Source organism: Arachis hypogaea, chromosome 16, assembly GCF_003086295.3.
Source record: "Arachis hypogaea cultivar Tifrunner chromosome 16, arahy.Tifrunner.gnm2.J5K5, whole genome shotgun sequence".
NCBI lineage: Eukaryota > Viridiplantae > Streptophyta > Magnoliopsida > Fabales > Fabaceae > Arachis > Arachis hypogaea.
In genome coordinates, this window is record NC_092051.1 from 35879834 (window position 1) to 35896425 (window position 16592).

Sequence of the window (16592 nt, forward strand, 5' to 3'; positions counted from 1 at the left end):
CAAAGCTTGTAGAAAAAAAAATAGCGAAAAAAAATAGAAAAAAAAAGAAAAAGCAAGCAGAAAAAGCCAAAAGCTCTTAAAACCAAGAGGCAAGAGCAAAAAGCCAATAACCCTTAAAAAGCAAAAGGCAAGGGCAAATAAAAAGGATCTCAAGGCTTTGAGCATCAGTGGATAGGAGGGCCTAAAGGAATAAAATCCTGGTCTAAGCGGCTAAACCAAGCTGTCCCTAACCATGTGCTTGTGGTGTGAAGGTGTCAAGTAAAAACTTGAGACTGAGCGGTTAAAGTCAAGGTCCAAAGCAAAAAGAAAAAAAGAGTGTGCTTAAGAACCCTGGACACCTCTAATTAGGGACTTTAGCAAAGCTAAGTCACAATCTGAAAAGGTTCACCCAATTATGTGTCTGTGGCATTTATGTATCCGGTGGTAATACTGGAAAACAAAGTGCTTAGGGCCACGGCCAAGACTCATAAAGTAGCTGTGTTCAAGAATTATCATACTGAACTAGGAGAATCAATAACACTATCTGAACTCTGAGTTCCTATAGATGCCAATCATTCTGAACCTCAATGGATAAAGTGAGATGCCAAAACTATTCAAGAGGCAAAAAAGCTACAAGTCCCGCTCATCTGATTGGAGCTATGTTTCATTGATAGTTTGGAATTTATAGTATATTCTCTTCTTTTTATCCTATTTGATCTTCATTTGCTTGGGGACAAGCAACAATTTAAGTTTGGTGTTGTGATGAGTGGATAATTTATATGCTTTTTGGCATTATTTTTAGTATGTTTTTAGTAGAATCTGGTTACTTTTAGGGATGTTTTCATTAGTTTTTATATTAAATTAACATTTCTGGACTTTACTATGAGTTTGTGTGTTTTTCTATAATTTCAGGTATTTTCTGGCTGAAATTGAGGGACTTGAGCAAAAATCAGATTCAGAGGTTGAAGAAGGACTGCTGATGCTGTTGGATTCTGACCTCCCTGCACTCAAAGTGGATTTTCTGGAGCTACAAAACTCAAAATGTTGCATTTCCAATTGCGTTGGAAAGTAGACATCTAGGGCTTTCAAGAAATATATAATAGTCCATACTTTTCCCAAGTTTAGATGACGCAAACTGGCGTTCAACGCCAGCTCTCTGCCCAATTCTGGCGTCCAGCGCCAGAAACAAGTTGCAAAGTGGAGTTCAACGCCCAAAATGGCACAAAAGCTGGCGTTCAACTCCAAGAATGACCTCTCCACGTGTAGACTTCAAGCTCAGCCCAAGCACACACCAAGTGGGCCCCGGAAGTGGATTTATGCGTCAATTACTTACTTCTATAAACCCTAGTAGCTAGTTTATTATAAATAGGACTTTTTACTATTGTATTAGACACCTTTGAACATCTTTTGATAATTTTTAGATCTCTAGACCTCTATGGGAGGCTGGCCACTCGGCCATGCTTACCCTATATTCACTTATGTATTTTCAAACAGTAGAGTTTCTGCACTCCATAGATTAAGGTGTGGAGCTCTGCTGTTCCTCAAAGATTAATGCAAAGTACTACTGTTTTTCCATTCAATTTAACTTATTCCGCTTCTAAGATATTAATTCGCACTTCAACATGAATGTGATGAACGTGACAATCTTCATCATTCCCTATGAACGCGTGCCTGACAACCACTTCCGTTCTACCTTAGATTGAATGAGTATCTCTTAGATCTCTTAATCGAATCTTCGTGGTGTAAGCTAGATTGATGGCGGCATTCATGAGAATCTGGAAAGTCTAAACCTTATCTGTGGTATTCCGAGTAGGATTCAGGGATTGAATGACTGTGACGAGCTTTAAACTCGCGAGTGCTGGGCGTAGTGACAGACGCAAAAGGAGGGTGAATCCTCTTCCAGTATGATCGAGAACCTCAGATGATTAGCCGTGCTGTGACAAAGCATTTGGACCATTTTCACAAGAGGATGGGATGTAGCCATTGACAACGGTGATGCCCTTACATAAAGCCAGCCATGGAAAGGAGTAAGACTGATTGGATGAAGGCAGCAGGAAAGCAGAGGTTTAGAGGGACGAATGCATCTCTATACGCTTATCTGAAATTCTAACCAATGAATTACATAAGTATTTCTATCCTTATTTTCTACTTATCTTATTATATATTTCGAAAACTCCATAACTATTTTATATCCGCCTAACTGAGATTTACAAGATGACCATAGCTTGCTTCATACCAACAATCTCCGTGGGATCGACCCTTACTCACGTAAGGTTTATTACTTGGACGACCCAGTGCACTTGCTGGTTAGTTGTGCGAAGTTGTGATAAAAGGTTGAGATTACAATTGAGCGTACCATGTTAATGGCGCCATTGATGATCACAATTCCGTGCACCAACGTGGTAGAAAGACGACATCCGAAAGGATGTATCGGGTTGGCATTCATAGCCCGACAAGTGATATCACGAGCTAATTGGACATGCATTCATCATGTGCATCTACTATGTGTTTTGTTTGTTTTGCCTAATTGCATATCTTGCCTAAATGAATAATATGCTTATTTGCTAGTTGTTTTACTTGCTGTACATGTATATTACTTGTGTTTTACTTGCTTGTATTACTTGTGATTGTCTGGTGCTGAGGAGGTAGGTAGGCGGTGGCGATGGGATCGCACAGAGGTTAGGTTGGTGAAGGCTGTGGGATACAACGGTGTGTTTAGCATTAATTAGAATTTTCCTAAGTTTAGATAACCTGGTTTATGTTTAAAGTTCTTTATTTTTTTAATTTATTCTAAGCTTGAATATCCGTATTTGATGTGAAGTTCTGGGATTGCCTTCGGCGTTCCGGAGCCTTACATCTTACTTATTGGGCATTGTTACCATACTAAGAACATCCAGTTCTCATACCATATTCTGTTATTGTTTTTCAGATGCAGGTCGCAACCCACCTCGGTAAGTTGTTTTGGTGGTGACAGAGCAGAGGATCTCTATCTGTTTTGGAGTCTTTTTGCTTATTTTTTGTATTATCTTTCACTTTTGTATTTACTTTTCGCTAGAGGCTTACTTTGAGAGAAAAACTTATATAAGTTGTTTTAACTTTCAGATGTCTGTATGGTCTGTATATAGCTATTTGGCTTAAACTCCGTGAGCCGTGGCTAGATCTTCATACTATTATACTCTTATATTTTGTTATATTATATATATTTCTTGTGCGCTAAGTTTGTATCTCTGTGTGTACGATGTGTGCTTTTCAAATCCTATTTTTGAGCTATATCCTTCATTGGGCTTCTAGAATATATTACTTCTTCTATATATTATATGTATAAGCTTTAGAACTGTTGTAACCTTTAGTTAACCTTTGCTTTACGATGCGAGGTAAGGTTTAGGCTAATTAGGGTGTTACATATATCATCTAGGATTTAGTATTATTCTTTGCGGTCCATTGTTTAAGGTCTATAGATTAGGATTTATAAAAAATTAGGATCTATGATCTAGGTAGTTTATGGTTTAGAATTTAGAATTTATAAAAAAAATTATATTTGATGTATTAGAAATTAGTAATGTATATTTAATTAGTGTTTTGGGTTTGACACTAATGACACTCATACCGTATTTTAGAGTGCATTTATCAATGGTTGTTTGTTAAATATTTTAAGGAAACTCTTATAAATTGTATCCTTTTTAGTTTCAAAAGTTGTCTAATATTATGACAACCTTTGTTAAATATATCTTTTTAGTTATCAAAGAGAATACTTTTCATAAGTTGTTAAAAGAATATTGTCGTAGCCCTATTCAAATGCAACCCTTGTGAAACATTTTTGTCGATCTAAGGCCACATTTTTAAATGTTGTCGAAGTAAATATTGCCTCAGACAAAAGATGTTGTAGTGTACTAATATAATTAAATGCCACACGTATTCAGTTTAACTCGCTTAAGGCTTAGGCCCAATTCGGGTAAACGGCTTAGTTAAGCTCCTTTTGAAAAAATAGCTTATAAATAAATTATTTTGTATTTGATTTTTTAGTTCTAAAAGTGCTTATTTTAAGTTTTTTGTGATAAAAAGATTTTTATTATTAGAGAAGTCATTTTTTTTAAACTTTTCCATAAGTACTTTAATAGTTTCTTAGAAAACTACAATTTGGTTTTGAAAATTGCACCAGATATTAATACTACTACTTTTCATAAGCCAAAAACTCAAAAAAGTAAATTTTGAAGCTTTCCAAATGGGTCCTTAATACTATAAACATATGAAGGGGGTGTAATATATATTTATGTGTGTGTGTATGTATGTATATATAAAATTATTAACTCAATATTCTACATTCAAAATTAATCGCTTAGTATCATGCGTTCCTTACGTGTAGCATCTTGATTCATGTTAAGTCAAAGAAACAAAAAGATAGAAAGAACAAATGAAAGAATCAATCTTCTGTCTCAAGAAGAATAATTTTGAATGGCTTTTGAACTGAACATAATAAAGAATGAGATACATAAAGTTGATGAAAATGAGACTATGTATATACGTGTAAGTTCATATACCATCATATGTATTATGTCAAATGTAATGTTGCTAATTGTAATTTTAAACTGAATGGAGATATTGTAGTACAGCTAATCGTTATGTTACTTGTAACATCCTTATTATCAGAATATCATGCTTAGGTCATGATATCGTTAATGATAAAGATATTACTTGTATTTATTGTATTACTTACTTACATATTATAAGAGCTTTTAAAGACGAAAATTAAAATGGAAGACATTTTTTTTCTTTATACATATATACATACATCCTCCAATTATTACAAGATAATCAATAATTAATACAACTCAAACAAATATATTCATTATCATGAATAAAATATATCCAGTATATTTCTATATTCATATTTGTATACATATAACAAATAATACAATTTCCTACCCCTCATAAAAGAATGAATTCTAAAATAACATCGAGGAAAAATAACTGAATTTAAAGTCAATTTAAGAAAATAAAGTGATGCATGCCCAATACTTAATAATCTCTGTAAAGGCTTCTTTGTCAATTTCCTAAAAGATATTGGAATATAGAAGGGTGAAAACCAAACCATACGGTCTTAGTAGAGGAGTTTCAAAATTGTCATAAGAAGATATAAAACATAAATTGCCTTACAACAGTTAATCAGTGCTTGTCTTATGAATATTTCTCTTGAAAATTACTTGTCTTCCAACTTTTATGATTCAACTGCCACTCTTTCCTAACTCATATTCCCTAATACCATTTTCTTCTCTAAATGATGCTTTTATCAAAATTAACCGATTTAATTCCACTATTGTTTACTTTTCTCATATCTGATCATGGGCTATATTACTTTTTATTTCTTTTCAGATTTATCATTCAGTCAACCTCTTTCTTGAAAAACTACATGACTTTGTTACAATCTCAAACCATCAATCTCAATCTCAATCACATACAAGCAAGCAAGCAATCAAACAAATAATCATACACATTCCAATTACACAAGTACAAACAAACACTTTCAAGCAATATATAAACAAATGCAGTATGATACATGCTTGTCCTACTAGCCGTGAGCTCACGTGTCGGTTACATTGCCAGAATCCAACATATCCGGTAGCTAATCCAGACATACTCTCTCTGTTGTATATCCCCAAGAGGAACATCTGCAGTTATCACAAGCCAGTTTATGAGAGGGAGAGTGCTCGACTGATGTGGATTTTTCAAACCACAAACTACTGACAAGTGTACCGTATCGTATCAAGTAATACCATGGGAGTGGGTTATCTCCTACGAAGATTAATGGATTAAGCAAGCAATAGTCAATTGATTATTAAAGTCAGACAATCAAAATTTAGTGTTTTAGAAATCTTTGACATAAATAGTGAAGTAAACAAAGGCAAATAGTACGTATTGAAAAGATAATATGATTTAAAGAGTTAAGATTTTTGAGATGTTGAGACTTCCGAACCAATATTATAACTTTCCACCTTAATTATGTAGAGATATATCTATGGCAAATCATTAGTAATCAACAATCCCTTGGTAATTCAATTTTCTTTTTACCTAATTAATCACTAATTCCTTAGTCAATTACTTAAGAAAAGAGTTTAAGCACGTTTAATGATTTATAAGCTACACAATTCATAAGAATCTCTCCTAGTTGATTCGAATCACTTATCAAGTCTAGTTTTAAAATCTACGAATTTTGAGAATAGGTTTTCAATCTTAATTCAATTAATTAACTTTTCTAAGAAATTTAAAGAATTCAAGTAAGAGAATAATTGTTTTCCAACACATTCAAATCCTTTGGATGAAGAACGAAACTTTTTCTTAAGAAAACATCAATGATTTAATCAAAGGTAGAAAAGTTAGAATATTAGTCCATAGAAATCAACAGAGCTCCTAACCTTAACCAAGGAGATTAGTTGCTGATGTCTTCAGAGAAAACCTAATATTATGAAAAGTAAAAGTGCCGAAGAAGAGAAGACGGCTATGTTTTCTTCCCTTAAATATTAACCTCCAAGAAAATTTAAAATTCAAAAATTAAACTAAATCAAATAAAAACAAAATCAAATATACTTCATAAATATTTTCCTCCAGCCAAGCTCTATCTTTTCTTCTTGCAATCCTCAATTAATGCTGTGATTAGTGGGCTTGAATTAAGCCTTGGACCAACCATTCAAGTGATGAAGAATTGGAGGCTTATTGGCTGATGAGTGGATTTTGGCATCATTTTCATATAGTTTTTAGTATGTTTTGTTTAGTTTTTATTATGTTTTTATAGGTTTTAGTGTTAAAATCATATTTTTTGATTCTACTATGAGTTTGTGTATTTTTGTACAATTTCAGGTAATTTTTGGCTGAAATTGAGGAGTTGGAGCAAAAGTCTGATTCAGAGATAGAGAAAGCACTGCAGATGCTGTCTAGATCTGACATCCTTGCACTCGAAAGAGCTTTTCTAGAGATACAGAAGTCCAAATAGAGCGTTATCAACGGCTTTGGAAAGATGACTTTCAGAGCTTTCCAGAAATGTATAATAGTCCATACTTTGCTTCAGATTAGAAGACCCAAAACTGGCGTCCAATGCCAGCTTCCTGCCCCCTTCTAGGCGTCCAGCGCCCACAAAGCAGAGACCAGCATCCAAATGCCCAGAGAGGACCCCGTAGCCAGCGTTCAACATGCTAGAGGCCTCCTAGCACGTGGATCTCATCAAAGCTCACTCCAAACACTCACCAAGTGGGCCCCTGAAGTGGATTTAAGCACTAAAAAGACTGTTTTACCTTTACTAGTCAATTGTTTAGTATTTAAGGGATTAGATTTATGTTATTCAAAAACCTTTTACGAGACTTTACACAATATTCGAGTTTTACATTGTATTTTCCTTTCAGTATAAGTTTCTAAACCTCCTAGGTTGAGGGGAGGAGCCTTGCTGAGTCCTATGAATTAATATAAGTATTACTATTTCTCTTCGATCCGTGTTTGATTTAATTCTAAGATGTATACTTATTCTTCAACATGGTGAATAGGATGATCAGTGACAATCAGCTCTGTTCATCATACTAGGACTGCGTGCCTGACAACCACCCGTGTCTACTTGGGTTCGTGTGAATACGTGACTGGAAAGCGCGAACCGCCAACTTGATTATACATCTCTCAGACGGCTAATCCACGACTTCGTTGGGGACTTCTTGAGATACCAGTTCAGCCAATTTTTGGGGAGATTAGGGTCTCTGTGGTAGAGGCTAGAACCCAAAGAAGCAGCATTCTCTGATCCGGAAGATTCGACCTTGTCTGTGGCATTTTGAGTAGGATCGCCAAGAGAATGAACTGCTAGAGCTTCACCCTTGTTCAGATTGGATGACCACGGCCAATGGCGTTTGATCTGAAATAGAGGAGATTGATGACCACGACCCATGGCATTGATCACATATAGCCTGCCATAGAAGAAATCACTCACAAACAAAGAAGACAGTAATACTAGAGTTAATTCAGAAAGATAAAGCAACTCCAATCATTAACCATATTCCTATTACTGATTGCCCTTGCATCAATCCAACAACCTTTTGATTCACCTAACTAAGACCTGCAAGATAACCATAGCTTGCTTCAAACCACAATCCTCATGGGATTGACCCTGACTCACTCAGGTATTATTTGAAAGACCCAGTGCACTTGCTGGTACAGCTGTACGAAAGTGTGGGGATTCGTGTACCAGTGGCTAAATTAAGGCCCCTGGAATGTGACTAATATCTCGCGTCACTCGTAAGCCCCTTTCGTATTCCACGTGAAGGTCAATCTCAATTCATTTTACTCTCTGACTTGATCATGTTGGACGTGGTATGTCCCACGTCGAGCGTGGCTTCGATTTCCTTCAATTATGGCCTCTATTTTGCTCCAGGCATTGCACATCTGGGAACTCACGTGGGACACAAACTGGGTGTTGTGTGTACGCATACCAGATGCGTACGCATGATGCCTCTTAAATTTCTTGTTGCGCATACGTATGCTAGATGCGTCCGCATGACAAGCCCACGTCCCACGGCTATGTCTTCACATCTCACGTTGCCTTTCACATCCCAATTTTTGCTCTCTGTCTTGCCTCAGGCGTGCCACGGCTGTGATTCTACATCCCACGTTGAAATGAGGTCATGCGTATGCATGGCACCCTTTTATTCCCCAATGTGGTATGCCTTGTCTACCACGTCGCACGGCCATTGTGGGTTGTTTCCAGGGAGCTTTCTATTTAGTCCAGAGAGCTCTCTGTTTGCTCCATTTTCATGTGCTTCTTGTGTTTGATGACTCCTAGCCTCTTTTTCTCTTTGTTCTTTGCCAATTTCCTTCCAAATTCTCCTATAAATGATGAATACAAACTAATCAAAGTATTTCTCAATTAATCATGAAATGATTGATTATTTTATAAGAATCTTTGGCTAATTGAATGAAATCATGAAGGAAAAACACTAAAGATGTGAATGCATCACAACACCAAACTTAATACTTTGCTTGTCCTCAAGAAAAAGAGAAAAGAGTAGAAAAGGATTGCATTAGATGGAGTGGTATGAAGTCCTTCCTAAAGCTCGTGTCTTTCTTAAGAGTGGGTTTAGCAACCCATATGATTATCTTGAATTCTCTCTATCTTTAATGCGTCTTGTATTCCTGGGAATGAAGGTTCCCTGAGAGTTAAGGCTCAGATAATATTCGTACCTCGGCACCAAAGAGGTCGGATGCTGCCACTCAAAGGGACCTGGACCTCACGTTCAAGCCCAAATCAATGTTTCAATTAACCCTCAGAACATTGGTGTCATTTCTGGAGTCCTGGAAATCATCCCACAACCATGGTGGACAACCAATAAGAGGACGGTCACGCTGCATCCAAACCTGAGCAAGAAGCTCAGCCAGAAGATCACGCCGTCGTGCTCTCCCTCTACCACAACATATGGAAGGACCCCACGGAGAAGGGCCTTCGGGAAACCCTCATCCAAGGAGGATCCATTCTGAAGTACACCACCCCGGGTACGAAGATCATCCTCACGTGACCGAGATATTGAACATGGTCCATGGACAGCAAGATCGCTTGAGACAGCTCGAACACGAGGCCCAGCGACAACGAGAGGCTGAACGGGAATTGAGAAGAGAAGTAAAAAGAGGTAGGGAGCTAGAAGAAAAGCTCCAGAAGATAGAGGGCAAGATCCGTTCACAGAAAACATCATGAAGGCTAAAGTTCCTAGGAACTTCAAATCGCCCGACATGGACCTCTATGATGGAACGTCCGACCCGAGGCACCATCTTAGTAACTTTAGAAGTCAAATGTACTTGGCCGACGCCTCTGACGCCACTCGTTGCAAAGCCTTCCCAACTACTTTAACCAAGGTCGTAATGAAATGGTTTGACAGTCTGCCACCCAGGTCGGTCACTAGCTTTGACGATCTGGCCAAAAAATTTTTGGTTTAATTATTCTGCTGGTCCCTATAGTTTCGCAAAATTTTCAATTAAGTCCCTATACTTTTTTTCTTTTAATTGAGTCCTTGCACCAATTTTTTTTTTTAATTGGGTCCATACACTTTTTTTCCTTTTATTTAGGTCCCTGTACCAATTTTTTTTAGTTGGGTCCCTGTAAAATTAAGCTAATTACTACTAAAAGGGACTTAATTGGAAAAAAAATTTGTACAGGGACCCAATTAAAAAGAAAAAAAGTATATGGACCTAATTGAAAATTTTACAAAACTATAGGGACCAGAAAGGCAAAACGAAGCACACCCCTAGCCTGCTAGGAGTAAAGCAAGAGGTAGGGGAGACCCTTCGCGACTACATAGAAAGATTCAACAAAGCTTTCTTGGAAATTCAGAATCTACCAATTGAAGCTATAATTATGGGTCTGGTCAATGGCCTCAAAGAAGTACCATTCTCTCAATCAATATCCAAAAGATACCCAACTTCTCTGAATGAGATCCAAGAAAGGGCAAAAAAATATATTAACATGGAAGAAAACTCCCTACTTAGAGAACCTCCCCTTCGATTCAACCTATTCTACTATCCAAGCAAGGACAAAGAAAGGGAATCCAAGAAGAAATAAGAGCAAAGTGTGGAAAAGCCTCAAAAGTACCACAACTACACCCCTCTAAGAGTTTCCCTAGTCGCCTACAAGGAGATATATGCCACACAGAGAAGCTTCTGCCTCCCCGTTTGATTAAGCATAAGAAAGCCAAAAGTTGGACTGAATATTGTGAGTATCATAAGCTATACGGGCACTCTACTAATGAATGCTACAATCTCAAGAATGTCATCGAAAAGCTAGCCAGGGAAGGCCACCTTAATAGATACCTGGCAGACAGGTCGAACGACCTGAGAAAGAGAAGAAGGGATGAAGAAGGAGGACGACCAAAACGCCCTCCACACACCCCTGAATGATATATACATATGATCAATGGTGGATTTACGGGAGGAGGAATATCAAAATCCTCGCGGAAAAGACAGCTCAAGGAAGTATATCAAGTCAAACAGGACGATCGATTACTAGACTTACCCACCATCTCCTTCATTAAAGAAGATGCTCAGGGAATAATATCTGGGCACGATGAACCAGTTGTAATAACTATGATCCTAGCAAACGCTAACCTATACCGGACTTTGGTAGATCAAGACAGCTCGGCAGATATCCTGTTTAAGCCTGCCTTTGACAAGCTCGGGTTAGAGGAAAAAGATCTAAGGACATACCCAAACAGCCTCTTTAGACTGGGAGATACCACGATCCGACCTCTGGGTTACATCTCATTGTGGTCAACGAAAATTTAGCATATAATGCCCTAATAGGTCGGACAACCCTGAACCGACTTGCAGCTGCCGTTTGCACCCCACATATCTGCATGAAGTTTCCCATACCTGAAGGAGTTACCACAATTAAAGGAGATCAAAGGCTAGCAAGAAAATGCTATAATGAGAGCCTCAGTTTGTAAGGCAGCTCAGGAGGCAGAGAAGTCAATACAATTGAGTTAGGTGGAGTCTGAGTTCGAGAAGAACTATGACCCCATCCAGAAGGCAAAATAGAAGAGATAAAAATTAGAGACAACCCTGACAAAACAACAAGTATAGGGATAAATGATGAGCGGATAATTTATACGCTTTTTGGCATTGTTTTTAGGTAGTTTTTAGTAGGATCTAACTACTTTTTAGTATATTTTTATTAGTTTTCAAGCAAAATTTACATTTCTGGACTCTACTATGAGTTTGTGTATTTTTCTATGATTTCAGGTATTTTCTGGCTGAAATTGAGGGACCTGAGCAAAAATCTGATTCAGAGGCTGAAAGGACTGCACATGCTGTTGGATTCTGACCTCCCTGCAGTCAAAATAGATTTTCTGGAGCTACAGAAACCCAATTGGTGCACTCTCAATTGCGTTGGAAAGTATAAATTCTGTGATTTCTAAAAATATATAATAGTCATACTTTGTCCGAGTTTTGATAATGCAAACTGGCGTTTGAACGCCCACCTTCTACCCTATTCTGGTGTTAATTAAACGCCAGAACTGAGTTACAAGCTGGAGTTAAACGCCCAAACTGGCACCAAAGCTGACGTTTAACTCCAAGAAGAGTCTCTACATGTGAAAGCTTCAATACTCAGCCCAAGCACACACCAAGTGGGTCCCGGAAGTGGATTTCTGCACTATCTGCACTTAGTTACTTATTTTCTGTAACCCTAGCTACTAGTTTAGTATAAAAACTACTTTTAGAGACTTATTTTACATCTTTGGACGTTTAGTCCTTAGACCATCTTAGATGAGTTTTATGCTATCATAGATCATTGTACACGTTTGGAGGCTGGCCTCACGGCCATGCCTAGACCTTTCACTTATGTATTTTCAACGGTGGAGTTTCTACACCCCATAGATTAAGGTGTGGAGCTCTGCTGTTCCTCATGAATTAATGCAAAGTACTATTGTTTTTCTATTCAACTCAAGCTTATTCTTATTCTAAGATATTCATTCGCACACAAGAACATGATGAATGTGATGATCAAGTGACACACATCACCATTCTCACTTATGAACGCGTGCCTGACAAACACTTCCGTTCTACATGAAAACAAGCTTGAATGCATATCTCTTAGCCTCCTGGTTCACGATCAGAGTCTTCGTGGTATAGACTAGAATTATTGGCGGCCATTCCTGAGATCCGAAAAGTCTAAACCTTGTCTGTGGTATTCCGAGTAGGATCTGGGAAGGGATGACTGTGACGAGCTTCAAACTCGCAAGTGTTGGGCGTAGTGACAGACGCAAAAGGATCAATGGATTTTAAAAATCATTCTTTTTATTTTAATTTCAAGCTTTTTGTTTTTATTCTTTTTATTTTTGAAAAAATTATTCAAAAAAAATAAATTATTCTATGACTTCAGAATTTTTAAGAATGAATTCTAGAGTTTCAGATGATGCTTTTATCATCACCGGAGCTAATTGATTCCCATGAATTTGGCTGTTGTATGTAATGTCCTGCTGAAGCTTGGCTAGCCATGTCTAATCTTTTTAGACTGAAGCTTTAGACTAACATTGCATGATTCCTGGAATTCGTATAAAAAAATTTTGAATTTCTTTATTTTCTTTTTCAAAATAATTTTCAAAAAATACAAAAAAATTTAATAAAATCATAAAAACCAAAAATATCTTGTGTTTCTTGTTTGAGTCTTGTGTCAAATTTTAAGTTTGGTGTCAATTGCATATTTTAATTTATCTTTAAATTTTCGAAAAAAAACATGCATTATGTTCTTCATGATCTTCAAGTTGTTCTTGATGAATTTCTTCGTTTGATCTTTGCATTTTCATGTTTTGTGTCTTTTCTTATTTTTCATATGCATTTTCAATTTGTTAGTGTCTAAACATTGAAAATTTCTAAGTTTGGCGTCTTGCGTGTGTGTCTTTTCTTAAAAATTTTCAAAAAAAAAACATGTTCTTGATGTTCATCATGATCTTCAAAGTGTTCTTGGTGTTCATCTTGACATTCAAAGTGTTCTTGCATATTTTTCTTGTTTTAATTCATAATTTTTATGTTTTGCATCATTTTTATGTTTTTCTCTTTTCTCATAAAAATTCAAAAATAAAAAAATATCTTTCCCTTATTCTTCTCATAAATTTTGAAATTTTGGATTGACTTAGTCAAAAAGTTTTAAAATTTGGTTGTTTCTTGTTAGTCAAGTCAAAATTTCAATTTAAAAATTTTATCTTTTTCAAATATTTTTCAAAAATCAAATCTTTTTCATATTTTTTTACTATTTTTTAAAATTTTCAAAATCAATTTTCAAAATCTTTTTCTTAATTTTGTTTCATAATTTTCGAAATTACTACTAACATTTAATGTTTAGATTCAAAATTCTCAAGTTGTTACTTGCCTATTAAGAAAGGTTCAATCTTTAAATTCTAAAATCATATCTTTTAATTTTTTATTAGTCAAGTAATCAACTTTAATTTCAAAAATCAAATCTTTTTAATTTCCTTTTCAAATCTTTTTTTTTAAAATGATTTTCAATCATATCTTTCAATCATATCTTTTTCAAAATTTGATTTCAAAATCTTTTCTAACTTCTTATCTTTTCAAAATCGATTTTCAAATCTTTTTCAATTAACTACTTGACTTTTTATTTGATTTTAAAAGTTTTCTATTTCAACCATATCTTTTCTCTAAAAATTTGAAAAGTAAATAAATTAATTACTATTTCTTATCTTTTTCAAATTTTATTTTATTTCACTTTTTAATTTTCGAATTATAACTGATTTTTAAATAAAAACAAAAATATTTTCCTTTTCTTTTTAATTATTTTCGAAAACTCTCCCTCTCATCTCGCTCTATTTATTTATTTATCTACTAACACCCCTCTTCTACTCATAATTCGAACCCCTCTTTTTCTCTGTGTTCGAATTTTTCTCTTCTCCTTCTTCTATTCTTCTCTTCTTCTACTCACATAAAAGAATCTCTATACTGTGACATAGAGGATTCCTCTTCTTTTCTGTTCTCTTCTTTTTTCATATGAGCAGGAACAGGGATAAAGACATTCTTATTGAAGCTGATCCTGAACCTGAAAGGACTCTTAAGAGAAAACTAAGAGAAGCTAAAGCACAACCTTCTGGAGAGGACCTGACAGAAATTTTCGAAAAAGAAGGAGACATGGTCGAACCCAACAACAATGGTGGAGATGCAAGGAAGATGCTTAGTGACTTTATTGCACCCTCTTCTGACTTCTATGGAAGGAGCATCTCAATTCCTGCAATTGGAGCAAACAACTTTGAGCTTAAGCCTCAATTAGTTTCTCTAATGCAGCAGAATTGCAAGTATCATGGGCTTCCATTGGAAGATCCTCATCAGTTTTTAGCTGAGTTCTTATAAATCTGTGACACTGTTAAGACTCATGGAGTTGACCCTGAGGTCTACAAACTTATGCTTTTTCCTTTTACTGTAAGAGACAGAGCTAGGACATTGTTGGACTCACAACCTAAGGACAGCATGAACTCTTGGAAAAAGCTGGTCAATGCCTTCTTGGTAAAGTTCTTTCCACCTCAAAAATTGAGTAAGCTTAGAGTGGAAGTCCAGACCTTCAGACAGAAGGAAGGTGAATCCCTCTATGAAGCTTGGAAAAGATACAAGTAGTTGATTAGAAGATGTCCTTCTGGCATGCTTTCAGAATGGAGCATCATATGCATATTCTATGATGGTCTATTTGAACTGTCCAAGATGTCATTGGACAACTCTGTAGGTGGATTTCTTCATCTAAAGAAGATGCCTGAAGAAGCTCAGGAACTCATTGAAATGGTTGCAAATAACCAATTCATGTACACTTCTGAAAGAAATCCTGTGAATAATGGGACAACTCAGAAGAAAGGAGTTCTTGAAATTGACACTCTGAATGCCATATTGGCTCAGAACAAAATATTGACTCAGCAAGTTAATATGATTTCTCAGAGTCTAAATGGATTGCAAGCTACATCCAACAGTACTAAAGAAGCATCTTTTGAAGAAGAAGCTTATGATCCTGAGAACCCTGCAATGGCCGAGGTGAATTACATGGGAGAACCCTATGGAAACACCTATAATCCTTCATGGAGAAATCATCTAAATTTCTCATGGAAGGATCAAAAGAAGCCTAATCAAGGCTTCAATAATAACAATGGTGGAAGAAACAGGTTTGGCAATAGCAAACCTTTTCCATCATCTTCTCAGCAACAGACAGAGAATTCTGTACAGAGCCATTTTGGCCTGGCAACCATAGTCTCTGATCTATCCAAGACCACACTAAGTTTCATGAATGAAACAAGATCCTCCATTAGAGATTTGGAGGCACATGTGGGTCAGCTGAGTAAGAAGATTACTGAAACTCCTCCCAGTACTCTCCCAAGCAATACAGAAGAAAATTCCATGAGAGAGTGGAAGGCCATAACCATGACCAACATGGCCGAACCTAGAGAGAGTGAGGAGGACGTGAGTCTCAATGAGGAAAGCCTCATGGGACGTCCTCTGGACATAAAGGAATTTCCCTTTGAGGAACCAAAGGAATCTGAGGCTCATACTGGGACCATAGAGATTCCATTAAACTTTCTTCTGCCATTCATGAGCTCTGATGAATATTCTTCCTCTGAAGAGGATGAAGACATCACTAAAGAGCAAGTTGCTATATATTTAGGAGCAATCATGAAGCTGAATACCAAGTTATTTGGTACTGAGACTTGGGAGGATGAACCCCCCTTGTTCACCAATGAACTGAATGCATTAATGAGGCAGACATTACCTTAGAAGAAATCGGATCCCGAAAAATTCTTCATACCTTGTACCATAGGCACCATGACATTTGAGAAGGCTCTATGTGACCTGGGGTCAGGGATAAACCTCATGCCCCTCTCTGTAATGGAGAAACTGGGAATCTTTGAGGTACAAGCTGCAAGAATCTCACTAGAGATGGCAGACAAATCAATGAAACAGGCTTATGGACTAGTAGAGGACGTGCTAGTGAAGGTTGAAGGCCTTTACATCCCTGCTGATTTCATAATCCTAGACACTGGAAAGGATGAGGATGAATCCATCATCCTTGGCAAATCCTTCCTAGCCACAGCAAAATCTGTGATTGATGTTGACAG

The 16592-nt window shown here is 36.6% G+C and overlaps 1 protein-coding gene and 1 non-coding gene across 2 annotated transcripts; one reads left to right on the forward strand and one right to left on the reverse strand.

Annotated features, from left to right (window-relative positions):
- The first annotated feature begins 9729 nt into the window (after nt 1-9729).
- On the forward strand, nt 9730-10555 carry LOC140180101 (uncharacterized). The gene is made up of 2 exons (XM_072220498.1): nt 9730-9887; nt 10213-10555. The coding sequence occupies exons 1-2, from the start codon at nt 9730-9732 to the stop codon at nt 10553-10555; spliced, it is 501 nt and encodes a 166-aa protein (XP_072076599.1).
- Nucleotides 10556-15033: 4478 nt separating this feature from the next.
- LOC112761354 (small nucleolar RNA R71) lies at nt 15034-15137 on the reverse strand. Its single transcript, XR_003181753.1, has one exon. It is a non-coding gene; the product is annotated as a small nucleolar RNA R71 (small nucleolar RNA).
- Between the last annotated feature and the right edge of the window lie 1455 nt (nt 15138-16592).